At 39.8% G+C, this 17,086-nt stretch overlaps 1 protein-coding gene across 1 annotated transcript; it reads right to left on the reverse strand.

Annotated features, from left to right (window-relative positions):
• Nucleotides 1-455: 455 nt before the first annotated feature.
• SELENOK (selenoprotein K) lies at nt 456-6,776 on the reverse strand. Its single transcript, XM_007937247.2, has 4 exons — nt 6,758-6,776; nt 3,812-3,902; nt 1,168-1,251; nt 456-537 (listed from the first exon to the last, which is right to left on the reverse strand). The coding sequence occupies exons 1-4, from the start codon at nt 6,774-6,776 to the stop codon at nt 456-458; spliced, it is 276 nt and encodes a 91-aa protein (XP_007935438.1).
• Nucleotides 6,777-17,086: the final 10,310 nt, after the last annotated feature.

A 17,086-nucleotide genomic window follows, 5' to 3' on the forward strand; every position in this document is an offset into this window, starting at 1 on the left:
TCAGCCATGCCAGATCCCTACAGAGGGAATTCCCAGCATGACCTCATTCATCTGTTGGAACACAGAGCAATCCTTGTTTAGACATACACATCCATCTATCTGTCCAGCACAGTCAGTCCTCCACTTCTTGATGGTTTCCTTCTGCTATGAATGTGCATGTCCAGTTGTCTGCTGCTTAGAGCAGATGTTTACCTAAAGAAAAAAAGTTATTAGTTATTAATTTGGATCATTTTGAAAATAATTCAACAATCATTAAATGTTACAAAATTTTTTCAAAAAGCATTTTAATAAAAAGAAACAGTGAATTTTTCAAGAGTTGTAAGTGCTTTTTCCAAATAATGATGTCTGAGTAAAATGTTAGATGACTTATGATTTCCTAAAGAAAACCTTCCTAATGAGGCATTTTCAAAATAAATTTTTTTTGCAAAATAATTTCAGGTTTTAAGTTACCTTCCTCATCCACCAGCCATGGGAGGAGGACTAGGGCCATGGAGATGATTGATACGGCCCATTCTTCGGGGCGGGTTTCCAGGTGGCCTAATAAAAGGAAAAGTTAATATCTACTGTTTGATAGACAATCTTCAATTGGTTCCTTTTAAACACTCATACAGACCCTTTTCTCTTTCAATACCTAAAATGTTACTTAAAACAGGAAGTACCCTTTAGATCAGAAGTCATAAATTCAAATACTTATAGGGATCAGACCCATAATGTACATGAGGAAAAAGAGTCAAACAAAGATTATGATGAACTGAATACTTCCTATAAATCAATGGGCAACTGAAACTCAGTTCTAACTGATTTTTGCAATATGGAAACACAAGCCCAGCCTAGTACTGCATGATCTTCCAAGGGTTTCATTAGCAGTCAAAAATCCAGATCTTAAAGTGAAATCTCCACATTTTAATGCTGGTCACCAGCTTTCATCCTCTAATTTAGACTTTTCCCATAGGATACCTGATACATATTTTTCTTTGCCAGATTAACTCTGATTATCACATCAGTGGCAACTTGACTTTTAATTTATAGTAACGCATTAGTTTTATGAAACAGGATTTGAATTTTTTGATTCTCATAAGACTAACTATATACAATATCTAATTTAATAAAAATATAGCACAGGGATAAAAACATCTAATATCAATTAAAAAAAAAAAAAAGCTATACCCTCTTCCATCATCATATCTAGAATCAGATGAGCTTCCATAGCCTCTTCTTTTCTTCACATCTTGCTGAAGCAGAGTTTTGAAACTGAAACAAGGGACAGAAAACAGAGAATGGAGGTATCGCTTTCAGCAACATGTTTCAACAATATGTTTTCAGGGCTTCACCTATGCCCGCCATGAGAGGATGATGAAACCCATGTTTCTGTAGCCAACTGGACGTTGCCATCTACTGCAAGCACATTTAAAACAGGATGTGCTATGTTCTGTGCCAAATTCACCCTTGTTGTCTTTCTTAGGGGGCTCTGGTGGTACAGTGCCTAAGGCATTTGACTGCTAACCAGAAGGCTGGTGGTTCAAGCCCACCAGCCACTCCTTGGCAGTAAGGCTGGGCAATCTACTTCCACAGTGATACTGCCTCAGAAACCCAAGAAGGGCAGTGGACTGGTTAGTTGCTGATTTGTCTTTCTTAAGGAGCTCTGGTGTAGTGCCTAAAGCATTTGACTGCCAACCAGAAGGCAACCGTTCAAACCCACCAGCCACTCTGTGGAAGACTGGGCAATCTATTTCCATAAAGATTTACTGGCTCAGAAACCCATGGGGGTCACTATAAGTTGGAATTGACTCGATAGCAGCAAGTTTGGTTTTTTTTTTTGGTTGTCTTTCTTATTTGATAACAACTCTCCTTGACAGAGCCTGAAATCTTAGTCATCCCCAACTTATTCCTCCACTTTAAATTAGCTGTCAGATTCTAGAGGCTGTTTTTGCAGTATTTCATATTCATCACTCCCACATCTCTCCTGCCAACATTTTACCTAATGTTACCTTAGGGAGAAAGAGGCCTACGGTGGTGTGCCAGAGGTATAGGACTTTTGGGAATCCTTTAAATAGAATTTTCCTAATTTGTGGAGGGAAAAGGATTTAACATAAAACAACATTTTTAATAAACAACATGGAATAGGTAAAATTCATAAATGATTTTAAAGAAGTTTTGTACTTCTTAGACCCTTTCTTGTCCCCTGGTATACATTTCTATAGAATTGTCTCTTCCATTTTACATTCTATGCCTTCTAATTTATGATATATGCTGTCGCCCAGTACTACCCACATCCCATAAAGACCCCATCCTCTCACCTGAAAGTCAAACTTCTTCACCATCCTTCATATACTTTCTTCCACCTGGAATAACTCCTCTCATGTCTACCTCCCACAATCAGTCTCACCCCAATGCTAAATGTATCAGGAAGATATACACTAATTACTTAAAGTCACTGAAGGAAGTCACTACTTCATCTTTGTAGACACTCAAATATATAATCAAACTTAAGATGATTTAGACGTATTAGTTGGCAGCACAACGGTTAAGTGGTAGGCTGCTAATGTAAAGACTGGTAGTTTAAACCCACCTAGCAACTTTGAGCTCTGGTAGCATAGTGCCTAAGGCACTTGACTGCTAACCAGAAGGCTGGTAGTTCAAACCCACCAGCCACTCCTCGGAAGGAAGATGAGGCAATCTACTTCCGTAGTAATACTGCCTCAGAAACCCAAGAAGGGGTCGCTATGAGTCAGGTCCGACTCGAAGGCACATAACAACAACAGCAGCAGCTTTGAGGGGGAAAGACCTGGCAATCTATTCATATCAAGATTACAGTCTAGAAAACTCTTTGGGGCAGCTCTATTGTCATGGGGCCACTATGAGCTGAAACCGACTCAACAGCACCCAATAACAGTAGTTTATGAACAATTTTCACAAAACAAGCAGCATATGAAAGACCATAAAATGCATTTAACTAAAAACTACTTGAAATTATGGACCACTTTAAATTTTTGGCTCCTGTCATTGACTCTAACCTTTGATTTAAAGAAAAGTTCACTACGTAAGAGTTTTGCAAATCTAGATATAATTCTTACCCCTTAATTTCCTTAAAACTCATTGTTGTTGTTGTTGTGTGCCATCGAGTCGGACCCGACTCATAGTGACTCCTCCTTGGGTTTCCAAGGCAGTATCACTATGGAAGTAGATTGCCTAACCTTCCTTCCGAGGAGTGGCTGGTGGGTTTGAACCACCAGCCTTTGGTTAGCAGTCAAGTGCTACCAGAGCTCCCTTAAAACCCACTGCTGCCAGTCAATTCCAACTCATGGAAACTGCACATGTTGCACATTAGAACTATGCTCCGAACAGCTGTAATTTTAAGCGAGGCTTTTCTTCCAAGGCACTGCTAGCCTTTTAGTTAGTGATCAAATGCAAACCATTTGTGTCACCCAGGTACCTTTATTTACTTGTTGTATAATATGGAATAAAAATTATACACACACAAGTCAGTGACAAAAGTAGAAAGTGAGACACAGTCATTTGACAATAGAACAGGCAAGCCTGGTTCCACAGCTGCAGATTAAAATGGTTATCATCAGGACTAAAGCATGAGCAAGCTACCAACTAACACATATTCATAAGCTTAAAATGTTTAGCAGCTTTATCATGATTTAAGTTTTAATTTCCCTTAGTATAGCCATTAATAAGAATAGAAAATATTACAAGTAAAAACTGCTTTAGGAGAGTTGAGCTTATTTAAGATACACAACATAATGTACCTAAACACACCTGTCAACTTAAATATTAGGGCTCTTTAGAGTACTATGATACTTACAACAAAATCACAAATTCAACTATTCCCCAGAAGAAGTCTGTTATCAAAGATAATCTCCACGGGGACTGACTCCGGCTATCCAATACTTGTCCTATAGACAAAAACAAAAAAGTTTTTAATGCCACAAATCCCTGACACAAGATGTATTACGTTTAACTACACAGGCAACAATCATAGACACAGGTTTCAACCTGTTCTGTGTTCCAAATGGTCAACACAAGTTAAGGCCTAATATATGCCATTATGCTAAGGAAATTTTCAGGGATGTAAAGCTCTATGATCTAGAGGCCATTCCATTAATACATCAAATGACTACCTACAGTTTCTAATTTTGATGGGTAACTTCAAGTATTTTGAGGACACTAATGGGGTGGGTAGGAGCTCTGGTAGCGTAGTACCTAAGGCACTTGACTGCTAGCCAGAAAGCTGGTGGTTCAAACCCACCGGCAACTCCTCGGAAGGAAGGTTGGGCAATCTACCTCCGTAGTGATACCACCTCGGAAACCTAAGGAGGATTCGCTATGAGTTGGGCCTGACTCAATGGCAAATAACAACAACGAGGTGGGTAAGTATAAAGAAATATTCATACTACCTACATTTTCTACATGTGTTCAGAGGATTTATTTTCACTGGCAAAGTCTCTTGCCTATATAAAAAGATTGTTTATATACACTTTATGAATTTTTGGAATCAGTTATTATAAAATTTTTATAAATCAAAGCATGCATGTGCTCTAAATATTGAAGAGAATTGTCGTTCCTCTTAAATGACCACCATTCTCTACAACTGGACGATCTTGATTCTAATTACAGACTTCAATTTTATTTTAAGGAAAGCTGGATCTAATTTTCAAAATTCTTGAAATAACAGAAACTAAACAGGAACAGTGAGTACTCTAGTGTTTCAGGAGGTCAGAATACTTTGAAGGAAGAACAGCTGTCTGTCAACCGCTTTTCCTCTCCATTATCTCAACACTTCACCATGCTCAGTTCCATACACACACACACAACCTCTCCTGCCTGTTTAACTTTTTCTCTCCTTGACCAGTTTACTTTCAAGTATCTACGTAGATCTCAGGTCTCTGCTATTTAACACAAGGGACCTCATACAAGTCAGAAGTTGGGTGGTAGGCTTGGTTTTGTCACGTGCTACCTCTGCTTCTTTAGAGTGATAGGACATTTTCTTTCTGTGTGAGAAGTTATTCCAGATTTGCCATCACATTCTTTGTAGAAAAAAATTATTTAGATCACAAGAGAAATATTCTGTCAACTATGAAGTACAGATTGACACAGTTCTTCTATTTAAACAAATGGATCTAATTATAAACCGTCAATTCTTCCTTTGTGATTCTTAGGGGGGGAAAAAAGTTGCCTTTGATTTGGCTCCAATTCATAGAAATCTCATGTGTGTGAGAGCAGAACTGTGCTCCATGGGGTTTTCAATGGCAGACTTTCTCAGCAGTAGACAGACAAGCCTTTCTTCTGAGTTGCCTCTGGGGAGACTCAAACTTCCTATTATATTCACTTGCATCATTCTATCTTGCTCTTTGCACTTCTTCCCCTGTCTCCTGAAGGCAGACCATGCGCTCCCAATCCCCAACATATTCCTAGTAGGAGATATGGTGCTTGACTACAATAAACATTTCTCAACTTTAAAAGAGAGATAAAAGGTCCTAACAATATTTATGTGGAACAAACTCAACAATGCATACTTAAGACACCACATATGAAAACACAAAAACTGAAGTCTGCTCAAGTACCCAAAACCACATTAAAATTCTGATGCTTCTCTTCAGTGACTATCAACCTTCTACAAAGCTTTCTAAATGGAAGATAAGAAGGTGTGAATGCAAGGAGATGTTGAAGAGTGAAAAAAAGCAAAGCACTCATGTGGAGTTGGAACCCACCAGCCACTCCACAGGAGAAAGATGTCAGTCTGCTTCCATAAAGATTACAGCTTTGGAAACCTTATGGAGCAGTTCTACTCTGTCTTACACAGTCCTGACATCAGTGGGTTTGGGTTCTTTGTGTGGTAGGTAACAGCAATAACTCTGAAGCTAGCCTACACAGGTTTGAATATCCACTGTGTCATTAAGTTTGGGACCCTGGGAAAGCTACTTAATCTCTCTGAGCCTCAGTTTTGACACACATATAACAGGTAAAATAAATATATCACCTGAATACTGCTGTTGTAAAGACTACAAAACCAAAAAAAACCCCAACTCACTGCAGTGGAGTCCATTTGACTCATAGCGACCCCTGCTTGGGTTTCTGAGGTGGTATTTCTAGGGAAGTAGATTGCCCAATCTTCCTTCCCAGGAGTGGCTGGTGGGTTTGAACCGCCAGCTTTCTAGTTAGTAGTCAAATGCCTTAGGCACTACACCACCAGAGCTCCTGCAAGAGTCTAAAAAAAAAAAATCCAAAACCAAACTTACTGCCATAGAGTGGATTCCTACTCACAGCGACCCCTATTGGATTTGCCAAGGCCATAAATCTTTACGGAAGCAGACTGCCTCATCTTTCTTCCGTGGAGCGGCTACTGGGTTCGAGCCACCAACCTTTATAGTTATCAGCCAAATACTTTAACCACTGCACTATCAGAATTCCTTACTAGAGCCTACGCGTTATGTACATGATAATTTGGTTGTCATTATGAGTTAAGAACACGTACAATTTGAAAGGTACACGAATTTTCGAAAGATCATCGCTGGGGTCGCAATGCTTGGCGTTAAGCCTGCGGAAGCGTAGTCACGCCGAGGGCCTCCAAACCTGCTCGCCCGGTAAGGGACAGTCAGCGGACGAGCCGCGGGCCAAGGCGACTTCCCATCCGGCACCACCAGGCCGCAAAGCCCAGGGAAACTGGGAAAGGCGCTTGGCTCGATGGGGGAGGGTAAAGCAAACTCGGCCTTCGGCCTCCCAAGTCACTCCTGCAGCTCCTCGAACTTACCGTTCGAGATGTAAACCATCTTTTCTGTCGTTCCTCGCTTCCGGAGCGACTGAAGCGTTAGGTCTCGCTCGGTTTCCGTATCGACCTCCGCGCCCCTCCCCCGAAACGTCACAGAACACGATTAGGAAAACAGCGATGGAGGGAGGAGGTGGATAGACCCCATTGGCTGCTGGAAAAGACATGAGCTGTACGGGCGTTTTGCCTCGTCACGCCAACGACTTAAGTTAGAGAAGGGGAATGTCGGGCAGGTGACCGGATATGACGGTTAGGTGTCGTCTTGTAAGTGCGCCACTCCGTGACTGTGTCCTTATTGGAATCTGGGGAGATAGTTTGCATAGCCTGGTGAGGAAAAGCCGCATTTTAATTGTTTTAATAGGCCCAGAGTCGAAGTTAGGTAAGGCAGTTGTTGTTAGGTGCCCTGGAATCGGTTCCTACTCATAGCTACCGTATGTACAACTGAAGGAAACACTGCCCAGTCTTGCGCCATCTTCACAGTCAGGTGTTGGAGCCCCTTATGCAGCCACTGTGTCTGTCCATTACCTTCAGGGTCTTCCTCTTTTTCACTGACCCTCTACCAAGCATGATGTCCTTCTCCAGGGACTAGTCCCTCCTGATAACGTGACCCTATGGTATATATTTAATATCTGCGAACACCGTAATTCAAATGCATCAGTTTTTCTCCTCTTCCTTATTATCTAGCTTTCGCATACATAGGAAGCAATTGAAGATACCATGGCTTGAATCAAGCACGCATTAATCCTCAAGGTGACAGCTGTCTTTGCTTTTTAACATTTTAAACAGGTTTTTTGAAGGTTTGCCCACTGCAATATGTTGTTTTGATTTCTTAACTGCTACTTCCTCGGATGTTGATTGTCGATCCAAGTAAAAGGAAACGCTTAACAACTTCATTGTTTTCTCTGTTTATCATGATGTTGCTTATTCGTCCAGTTTTGAAGATTTTAATTTTATGTTGAGATGTACTCCATACTGAAGACTGTAGTCTTTTATCATCAGTAAGTGCTTCAAGTCCTCTGCTTTCAGCAAAAGCAGTATGTTGTTTGCATATAGCAGATTGTTAATGAATCTTCCTTCAACCCTGATGCCACGTTCTTCTTCCTATAGTCCAGTTTCTCAGGTTATTTGCTCAGCATACAGACTGACTAAATTTGATGGAAGGATACAATCCTGACACACTCCCTTCTTGATTTTAAACCATGCAGTATACCCTTGTTCTCTTGGAACAACTGCCTCTTGGTCTGTGTACAGGTTCCTCATGAGCATGTTAAGAGTTTTGGAATTCCCATTCTTCTCAGTGTTGCCCATAATTTGTTATGACCCACACAATCTAATGCTTTTGTATAGTTAGTAAAACACAGGTAAACATCTTTCTGGTATTCTTTGCCTTGAGCCAAGATCCATCTGACATCAGCAATGATAAACCTCATTCCATGACCTCTTCTGTATCTGGCTTGGATTCCTGAAAGTTCTTTGTTCATGTACTGCTGCAACTGTTTTTTAATTACATTTGGCAAAATTTTACTTACATGTAATACTAATGATACAGTTTGATAACTCCCACATTGTGTTGGATCACCTTTCTTTGGAATGGGCACAAATTTGTATCTCTTACAGTTGGTTGGTCAGGTATTTTACATTTTTCGACATAGACTAGTGAGTGCTGCTAGCATCATATTCATTTGTTGAAACATATCCACTGGTTTTCTGTCAGTTCCTGGAAACTTGTTTTTGCTGATGCCTTCACTGCAGCTGCAACTTTTCCCTTCAGTATCATTGGTTATTGATGATATGCTATCTCCTGAAATGATTGAACATCAACCATTTCTTCTTGGTATACTGACTTTCCATCTTTTTTTGATGCTTCCTGCATCATTCAATATTTTGCCTATAGAATTCTTCATTATTGCAACTGAGGCTTGAATTTTTTCTTCTATTCTTTCAGCTTTAGAAATGCTGAGTGTGTTCCTCCCTTTTGAGTTTCTAATTCCAGGTTGTTGCACATTTCATTATAATACTTTGTCTTCTCCAGCTGCTTTTGGAATCTTCTGTTCAGCTTTTACTTCATTTCTTCCATTCACTTTGTTGTTGTTGTTAGGTACCGTCGAGATGTCTCCAACTCACAGCGACCTCATGTACAGCAGAACGAAACACTGCTTGATCCTGTGCCAGCCCCACGATCTTTGCTACACCTGAGCCCGTCGTTGCAACCACTATGTCATTGAGGGCCTTCCCCTTTTTTTCTGTCCCTCCACTTTGCCGAGTATGATATCCTTCTCCAGGGAATGATCCCTTCTTACAACATGACCAAAGTAAGTGAGATGAAGTTTGGCCATTCTTGCTTCCAAGCAACATTCTGGGTGCACTTCTTCCAGAAAAGATTTGTTAGTTCTTTTAGCAGCCCATGGTACTTTCAGCATTCTTTGCCAACACCACAACTCAAAAGCATCGACTCTACTTCGGTTTTCCTTTTTTATTGTCCAGCTCTTACATGTATATGAGGAAATTGAAAATACCATGACTTGTGTCAAGCGCACCTTAGTCTTCAAGGAAACACCTTTGCTCTTCAGCATTTGAAAGAGGTCTTTTGCAGCAAATTTGCCTCATGCTATACGATGTCTGATATCTTGACTGCTGCTTCCATTAGTCTTAATTGTAGAACAAGTAATATGAAGTCTTTGACAACTTCAATCTTTTCTCCATTGATCTTGATGCTACTTGTTGGTCCCCTTGTGAGGATTTTTGTTTTCTTTATTTTGAGGTGTAATCCATAATGAAGACTGTAGTTTCAGTCTTCATCAGTAAGTGTTTCAAGTTATCCTTATTTTCAATGAGCAAAGTTGTGTCGTCTGCATAACACAGGTTGTTAATGAGTTGTAGGTTGTTAATGAGTCTTCCTCCAATCCTGATGTCACATTCTTCTTTATATAGTTCAGCTTCTGGGATTATTTGTTCAGCATACAAATTGAATAAGTATGGTGAAAGGATACAACCCTGACACATACTCTTATTGATATTAAACCATGAAGTATCCCCTTGCTCTGTTCAAATGACAGTCTCCTGGTCTATGTACAAGTTCCTCATGAGCACAATTAAGTGTTCTGAAATTCCCATTCTTCTCAATGTTACCCATAATTTGTTATGATCCACACAATCAAATGCTTTTGCATAGTCAATAAAACACAAGTAAACATCTTTTTTATACTTTTTGCTTTCAGCCAAGATCCATCTGACTTCAGCAACGATATCCCTCTTTTGAATCCAGCTTGTATTTCTGGAAGTTCTGTGTCACTATACTGCTGTAACCATTTTTTAATTATCCTTAGTAAGATTTTACTTGCATGCAATATTAATGATATTGTTAGATAATTTCCACATTCTGTGGGATCACCTTTCTTTGGAAAGGGTACAAATACAGATCTCTTCTAGTCAATTGGCCAGGTAGTTGTCTTCCAAATCTCCTGGCATAGTTGAGTTGAAATTCAGGAGAGATATAATCAAGATCATATTTTGGTTCTAGTGGAGTTGTTTTAATTGTCTTCAACTTCAGCTTGAACTTGCAAATGGGCAGTTGATGGTATGTTTTGGCTGGTGATAGTGAGCTTTTCCAAGACCTCTTTCCACAGATGTAGTCAGTTTGATTCCTGTGTACTCCATCTGGTGAAGTCCATGTGTAGGGCCACCGTTTGTGTTGTTGAAAAAAAGGTATTTGCAACGAATAAGTCGTTGGTCTTGCAAAGTTCTATCATGTGATCTCCAGTATTATTTCTATCACCAAGGCCAAATTTTCCAACCACCTGTGATTCTTCTTTGTTTCCAACTTTTGGATTCCAATCACCAGTGATAATCAGCACATCTTTATTGTATGTTCAGTCGATTTCAGACTACAGAAGTTGGTAAAAATCTTCAATTTCTTCATCTTTGGCTTTCGTGGTTGGTGTGTAAATTTTAGTAATAGTAGTAGTAACTGGCTTTCCTTGTAGGCATATGGATATTATTTTATTACTGACAGCATTGTACTTCAGGGTAGATCTTGAAACATTCTTTGTGACGATAAATGTCTCGCCATTCCTCTTTAATTTGTCATTTCCAGCATAGTAGATCATATGGTTAACTGACTCAAAGTGGCCAAAACTGGTCCATTTCAGGTCACTAATGCCTAGAATATCAATCTTTATGTGTTCCATTTCATTTTTGACAACTTCCAATTTTCCTGGTTTCATACTTCGCAGATTCTATGTTCCAGTTATCAGTAGATATTTGCAGCTGTTTCTTCTCATATTGAGTCATGCTGCTTCAGCAAAGGGAGGCCCTAAAAGCTCTACTTTCTTCATATCATTAAGGTAGGCTCTACTCTGATGAGGCAGCTCTTTCTCAGTCATATTTTGAGTGTCTTCCAACCTGAGGGGCTCATCTTCTGGCACTGTACTGGACAGTGTTTCAGGGCTATTCATAAAATTTTCCAAAAATATATCAGACAGTGTTTCACTACTATTCATAAGGTTTGCACTGGCCAATTCTTTGAGAAGTGGATGGCCTCTTCTTTCTTCCAAATCTATCGCAGTCTGGAAGCTCCACCGAAACCGGTCCCCCTTGGGCATTCCTGCTGGCACAGCCTTCAGCCTCACAGCTACACACAAACCATCACAGTATGACAAAGTGACAGACAAGTTCATCTCCCTTAGCTGTTCCGACTGCTCTGCTCACTTCCTGGGCTTCCCCCTACCTGTTCCTGCTGGCCCTGTCTGCCACTGCTCCCTGCTACCTGGGGGCTGTCCCCTGCCCTCCTTACCTTTTCCAGCTGCCGGCCCTGTTCACTGTAACTACTCCATGTTCAGTAGTAAGTTTCAGAGTCTCTTTTGACATCAAGTTGGTATTTTCTTTCTTTCTGTCTTTTTAATGACCTTTTGCTTTCTTCATGTGTGATGTCCTTGATGTTAGACCACAACTCATCTGGCCTTTGGTCATTAATCTTCACTTTGTCAAATCTGTTCTTCAGATGGTTTTTAAATTCAGGTGGGGTTATACTCAAGGTTGTACTCTGGCTTTTGTAGACTTATTTTAGTTTTCTTCAGCTTCAACTTGAACCTGTATATGAGCAATTGATAGTCTGCCTGTTCCACTGTTGGCCCTTCGTCTTGTTTTGACTGATGATATTGAGCTTCTCCATCTTCTCTTTCCACAGATGTAGTCTATTTTATTCCTGTGTATTCCATCCATTGAAATCCATGTGTATAATTGTTGCTTATGTTGTTGAAAAGAAGGTCTTTGCAGTAAATAAGTCTTACAAAATTCTGTCATGCAGTCTGTGCTGTTGTTTCTGTTACCAAGGCCATTTTCCAACTACTGATTCTTCTTCTTTTCCAGCTTTCACATTCCACTCACCAGTAATTATAAATGCATCTTTATTGCATGCTTGATCAGTGTTAGACATCAGAAGTTGATTTAAAAAAAAAACAAAACAAAACTTCAGTTCCCTAATTTTTGATATTATTGGGTAGTGCATAAATTTGAGTAATACTGTGTAACTAGTCTTCCTTGAAGGCATATGGGTATTACTCACAGACGAGTCTACCAAGAGTGAATTGGGAAGAACCAAGGACTAGAGGAAATTCTTCAGAGTTGATATTTGAGGGATTTGATAGTAAAGAATTTTTCATTGAGCTGAGGTATTGGCCAAACCTTAAGGCCTTTCTCCCCTACCCCCAACACTTCTGGGAGTACAGATCTAGGCCCCTCTGAGATGTATTCATTCTCTTTTAAACTTGTAATTTTGCTTAGAGTTCAGCCAAAGTGAATGGAATTTTTTCAACTCTTGTGAGGCAACTGTGAAAAAGAAACTAAGTGCTGTATTATGTGACCTCCTATGCTTGTTTCTTATTGATAGCTGTTGCATATCATCATTGTCGAGGTGACAGAAATAAATAAGAAATGTCTTCTTGTTGTTATTAGGAGCTGTTGAGTCATCTCTGACGCATAGAGACCCTGTGTACAGCTGAACAAAATACTGCCTGGTCCTGTGCCAGCCCCACGATCCTTACTATACCTGAGCCAATTGTTGTAGCCACTATGTCAGTCCATCTTGTTGAGGGCCTTCCGCTTTTTCATTGACACTCCACTTTACCAGGCATGATATCTGTGGTGGTTAAGTTTGTGTGTCAATTTGGCTGGGCCTCGTTGAGTGGCAGGGCAGCTAAATGTAGCTATTCCCCATGGTGAGATTGGTAATTAACTCCACGGTGGAATCTATTGGAACAACTGAGTAGCTGCTTTGGGTATGTGGTCTGCTTTGGGAATGGTCTCTAGCTTATGGCATGCTTGAACCCTGTATGTAGTTGTGTTATTTTTCAGCAGCCTGCCATGCTCTGCTGGCCTTGGGATTTTAAATGGACTTGAATGAATGGACTGGCTTGTAGTTTGGTAACATCAAGACTATGCCTTTTTATTTGTCAACTTTGGGCTTGTTAGCCTCAGCAGCCAGTAGCTGTCTGAGTAAAGAAACGCCTCTAGCTTCAGTGGATCAGGAGGCAGAACTGGAACTCAAGGTTGAGGGGCTTTCACCCAGTGCCTAGAGCCTGACACTTTGAACTCAGACTGAAAGCCTCCAAACTGTAAGAGAATAAACTCCTGTTTGTTAAAGCCATTCCATTTGTGGTATATTCTTGTTAGAGTGGCACTAGGTAACCGAAACAATATCCTTCTCCAGGGAGTGGTCCTGTCTTACAACATGACCAAAGTAGGTGAGACAAAATCTGGCCATTCTCACTTCCAGGGGGCATTCTGGCTGCACTCCTTCTGGGACAGATTTGTTAGTTCTTTTAGCAGTCTATGGTACTTTAGCATTCTTCACCAACACTACAAGTCAGAAGCATCAACTTTTCTTTGGTCTTCCTTATTCATTGTCCAGCTCTCACATGAATAAGAGGTGATTGAAAATACCACAGCTTGTGTCAGGCACACTTTAGTCTTCAAGGAGATATCTTTGGTCTTCAGCGCTTGAAAGAGATCTTTTGCAGCAGATCTGCCCAATGCTCTATGTTGTCTGATGTCTTGAGTGCTGCTTCCATTGGTGTTGATTGTAGAACCAAGTAATATGAAGTCTTTGACAACTTCAGTCGTTTCTCCATTTATCGTGATGCTGCTTATTGGTCCTGTTGTGAGGATTTTTGTTTTCTTTATATTGAAGTATAATCCATACTTCAGACTGTAGTCTTCAGTCTTCATCAGTAAGTGCTTCAAGTCATCCTCACTTTCATCAAGCAAAGTTGTGTTGTCAGTGTATCACAGGTTGTTAATGAGTCTTCCTCCAATTCTGATGCAAAGTTCTTCTTCATATAGTCCAACTTCTTGGATTATTTGCTCAGCATACAAATTGGATAAGTATGGTGAAAGGATACAACCCTGACACACTCCCTTCTTGATTTTAAACTATGCAGTATTGCCTTGTTCTGTTTGAACAACAGCATCCTGGTCTATGTACAGGTTCCTCATGAATACAATTAAGTGTTCTGGAATTCCCATTCTTCTCAATATTACCCATAATTTGTTATGAGTCATACAATCGAATGCTTCTGCATAGTCAAAACACAAGTAAACATCTTTCTGGTATTCTTTCTTTCAGCCAAAATCCATCTGACATCAGCAATGATATCCCTCATTCCACGTCCTCTTCTGAATCCAACTTGCATTTCTGGAAGTTCTCTGTCAATATACTGCTGCAAAATACACTATTTTTGAATTATCTTTAGTAAAATTTTACTTGCATGCAATATTAGTGATATTGTTCGATAATTTCCACATTCTGTGGGATCACCTCTCTTTGGAATGGGTACAAATATGGATTTCTTATGGTCAGTTGGCCAGGTAGCTGTCTTCCAAATCTCTTGACATAGCTGAGTGAGTGCCTCCAGCACGCATCCATTTGTTGAAACATGTCAGTGGGTATTCCGTTAGTTCCTGGAGCCTTGTTTCTTCCCCAATTCCTTCAGTGCAGTTTTGACTTCTTCCTTCAATACCATTGATTCTTGATCATATGCCACCCCTGAAATGAATGAACATCTACCAGTTCATTTTGGTATAGTGACTGTGTATGCCTTCCATCTTTTTTTGATGTTTCCTGCATCATTCAATATTTTACTCATAGAATCATTCAAGATTGCAGCTCAAGGCTTAAAATTTTCTCCAGTTCTTTCAGCTTGAGAAGTCCCGAGTGTGTTCTTCCCTTTTGGCTTTCCAACTCCATGTCTTTGCACATTTCATTATAATAATTGACTTTGCCTTCTTGAACTGCTCTTTGTAATCTTCTGTTCAGCTCTTTTATCTTGTCATTTCTTCCATTTTCCTACTCTCCCCTCAAGGGCAAGTTTCAGAGTCTTTTCTGACATCCATTTTGGTCTTTTCTTCCTTTCCTGCCTTTTTAATGACCTTTTGCTTTCTTCATGCATGATGTTCTTTATGTCATCCCACAGTTCCTCTGGTTTTCAGTCATTGGTCTTACAAAATTCTGTCATGCCATCTCCAGCATTATTTCTATCACCAAGGCCAAATTTTCCAACCACTGGTGATTCTTCTTTGTTTCCAACTTTTGTATTGCAATCACCAGTGTTAATCAACGCATCTTGATTGCATGTTTGGTCAATTTCAGACTGCAGAAGTTGGTAAAAATCTTCAACTTCTTCATAATTGACTTTGGTGGTTGGTGTGTAAATTTGAATAATAGTAGTATTAACTGGACTTCCTTGTAGGCATGTGGATATTATTCTGTCAGTAACAGCATTGTATTTCAGGATAGATCTTGAAACATTCTTTGTGAAATGTCTTAGTCATTCAGTACATTAGACTTTTTACTTTGCTCCAGTGACTGGGCAGCTTTTATTTTTCTAAGGAACAGAGTTTTAATTATCATGCAATGTAGATTTCTGGAGCATTGGAGGTTGAGGCAATCCATACAAGCTTTCTCTCTGCTGTAATCTTTTTAACCTTGAGGCTTGAGAAGGCAGATTTCATAGTTACCTTTAAGCCAAACAGTGTTGATTTTAGCTCATAGTTATGCTGTAGAACAGAATAGAATTTCCCCATAGGGTTTCCTAGTTTGTAATCTTTATGGGAGCAAATTGCCAGGTCTTTTCTCCCTTGGAGTCCCTAGTGGATGAAACCACTGACTTTTTGGGTTAACAGCCAAACACTTAACAAATTGTGCCACCAGGACTCCTTGAAGGTATTAAATAATGTTGTTATCAGGTACAATTTGAGTTGGTTATATTGAGGTGTAATCCATGCTGCAGACTGTAGGCTTCAGTCTTCATCAGTAAGTGCTTCAAGTCATCCTCACTTTCAACAAGCAAAGTGATCTTAAATATAACAGAATGAAAAGCTTCCTGGTCTTGTCCCATGCTCACAGTTGTCAACAATAGGCTAGCTTACCGTGTATGGAATGTTTGGCTTGGAACTCATGAAGAATTACCTTGGTGTGGTAAGTTTTGAGAAACAGAAACTTCAAGGTTAAACTAAAAGCTCTGTTTTAGGGAAAATTATTGTTATGAAAACACTGTTCTGACCTCTTTCCATGGCAATATATAATCACTGTCGATAAAATGGAATATAAAAATCTGAAATATCCATTTTCGGTGGAACATTTTTGACTCTTTTATCACAAGTGTTCCCTGATTTTTCAAATTGTACATTAAGGAAACTTCAAATAAATTTCTATTATTGGCTTAATATTATTTTTATATTTATAAAATCATTTTGATTCTCCTGGAATCTAGACCTCTTGGTTTGTGGAATTGAGGTGACTAACCCAGGCCACCTGCCCCGATGTGTCCTTTTGAACCTTGAAAGAACTGGTTCTCTGGAATTACCCTCAGGTCCTACAATAGCATAGCAAGCAGCTTATTGGAGAGTGTTTTTGTGTTAGGCACTGGGCTTTTGTGAAAATTATCTATCTGCAGCCAGCTTCTAGAAACAAGAACTCTTAAGATTGTTTTGGGATATGTGGCATATCATTAGTGATTGTGTAACCTTCCCTGTGCTTTAATGTTATCTTTTGATAAATTAACATCACAATGACCTATATAACCCATTTCACTGACTCTTGCCTTTCTGACTTGTTTGGGTTATGCTGCCTGATTCTAATTGTATCTATTTACAAAGAATACATAGAGCAATGTATGGGAGGTACAGACAACAAAGATGAACCCTTTTGGATATACAGTACTGTGCTGTCAGTGAAGGCATACATTGATCTGTGGGTAGATAGATGGGTGGACAGGCTGAACTATTAGGTATGTCTATGAAGGGAGGAGTGTGCCCATG

Source organism: Orycteropus afer, unplaced genomic scaffold (genome assembly GCF_000298275.1).
Source record: "Orycteropus afer afer isolate SDZICR_OR568_19922 unplaced genomic scaffold, OryAfe1.0 scaffold00041, whole genome shotgun sequence".
Lineage (NCBI taxonomy): Eukaryota > Metazoa > Chordata > Mammalia > Tubulidentata > Orycteropodidae > Orycteropus > Orycteropus afer.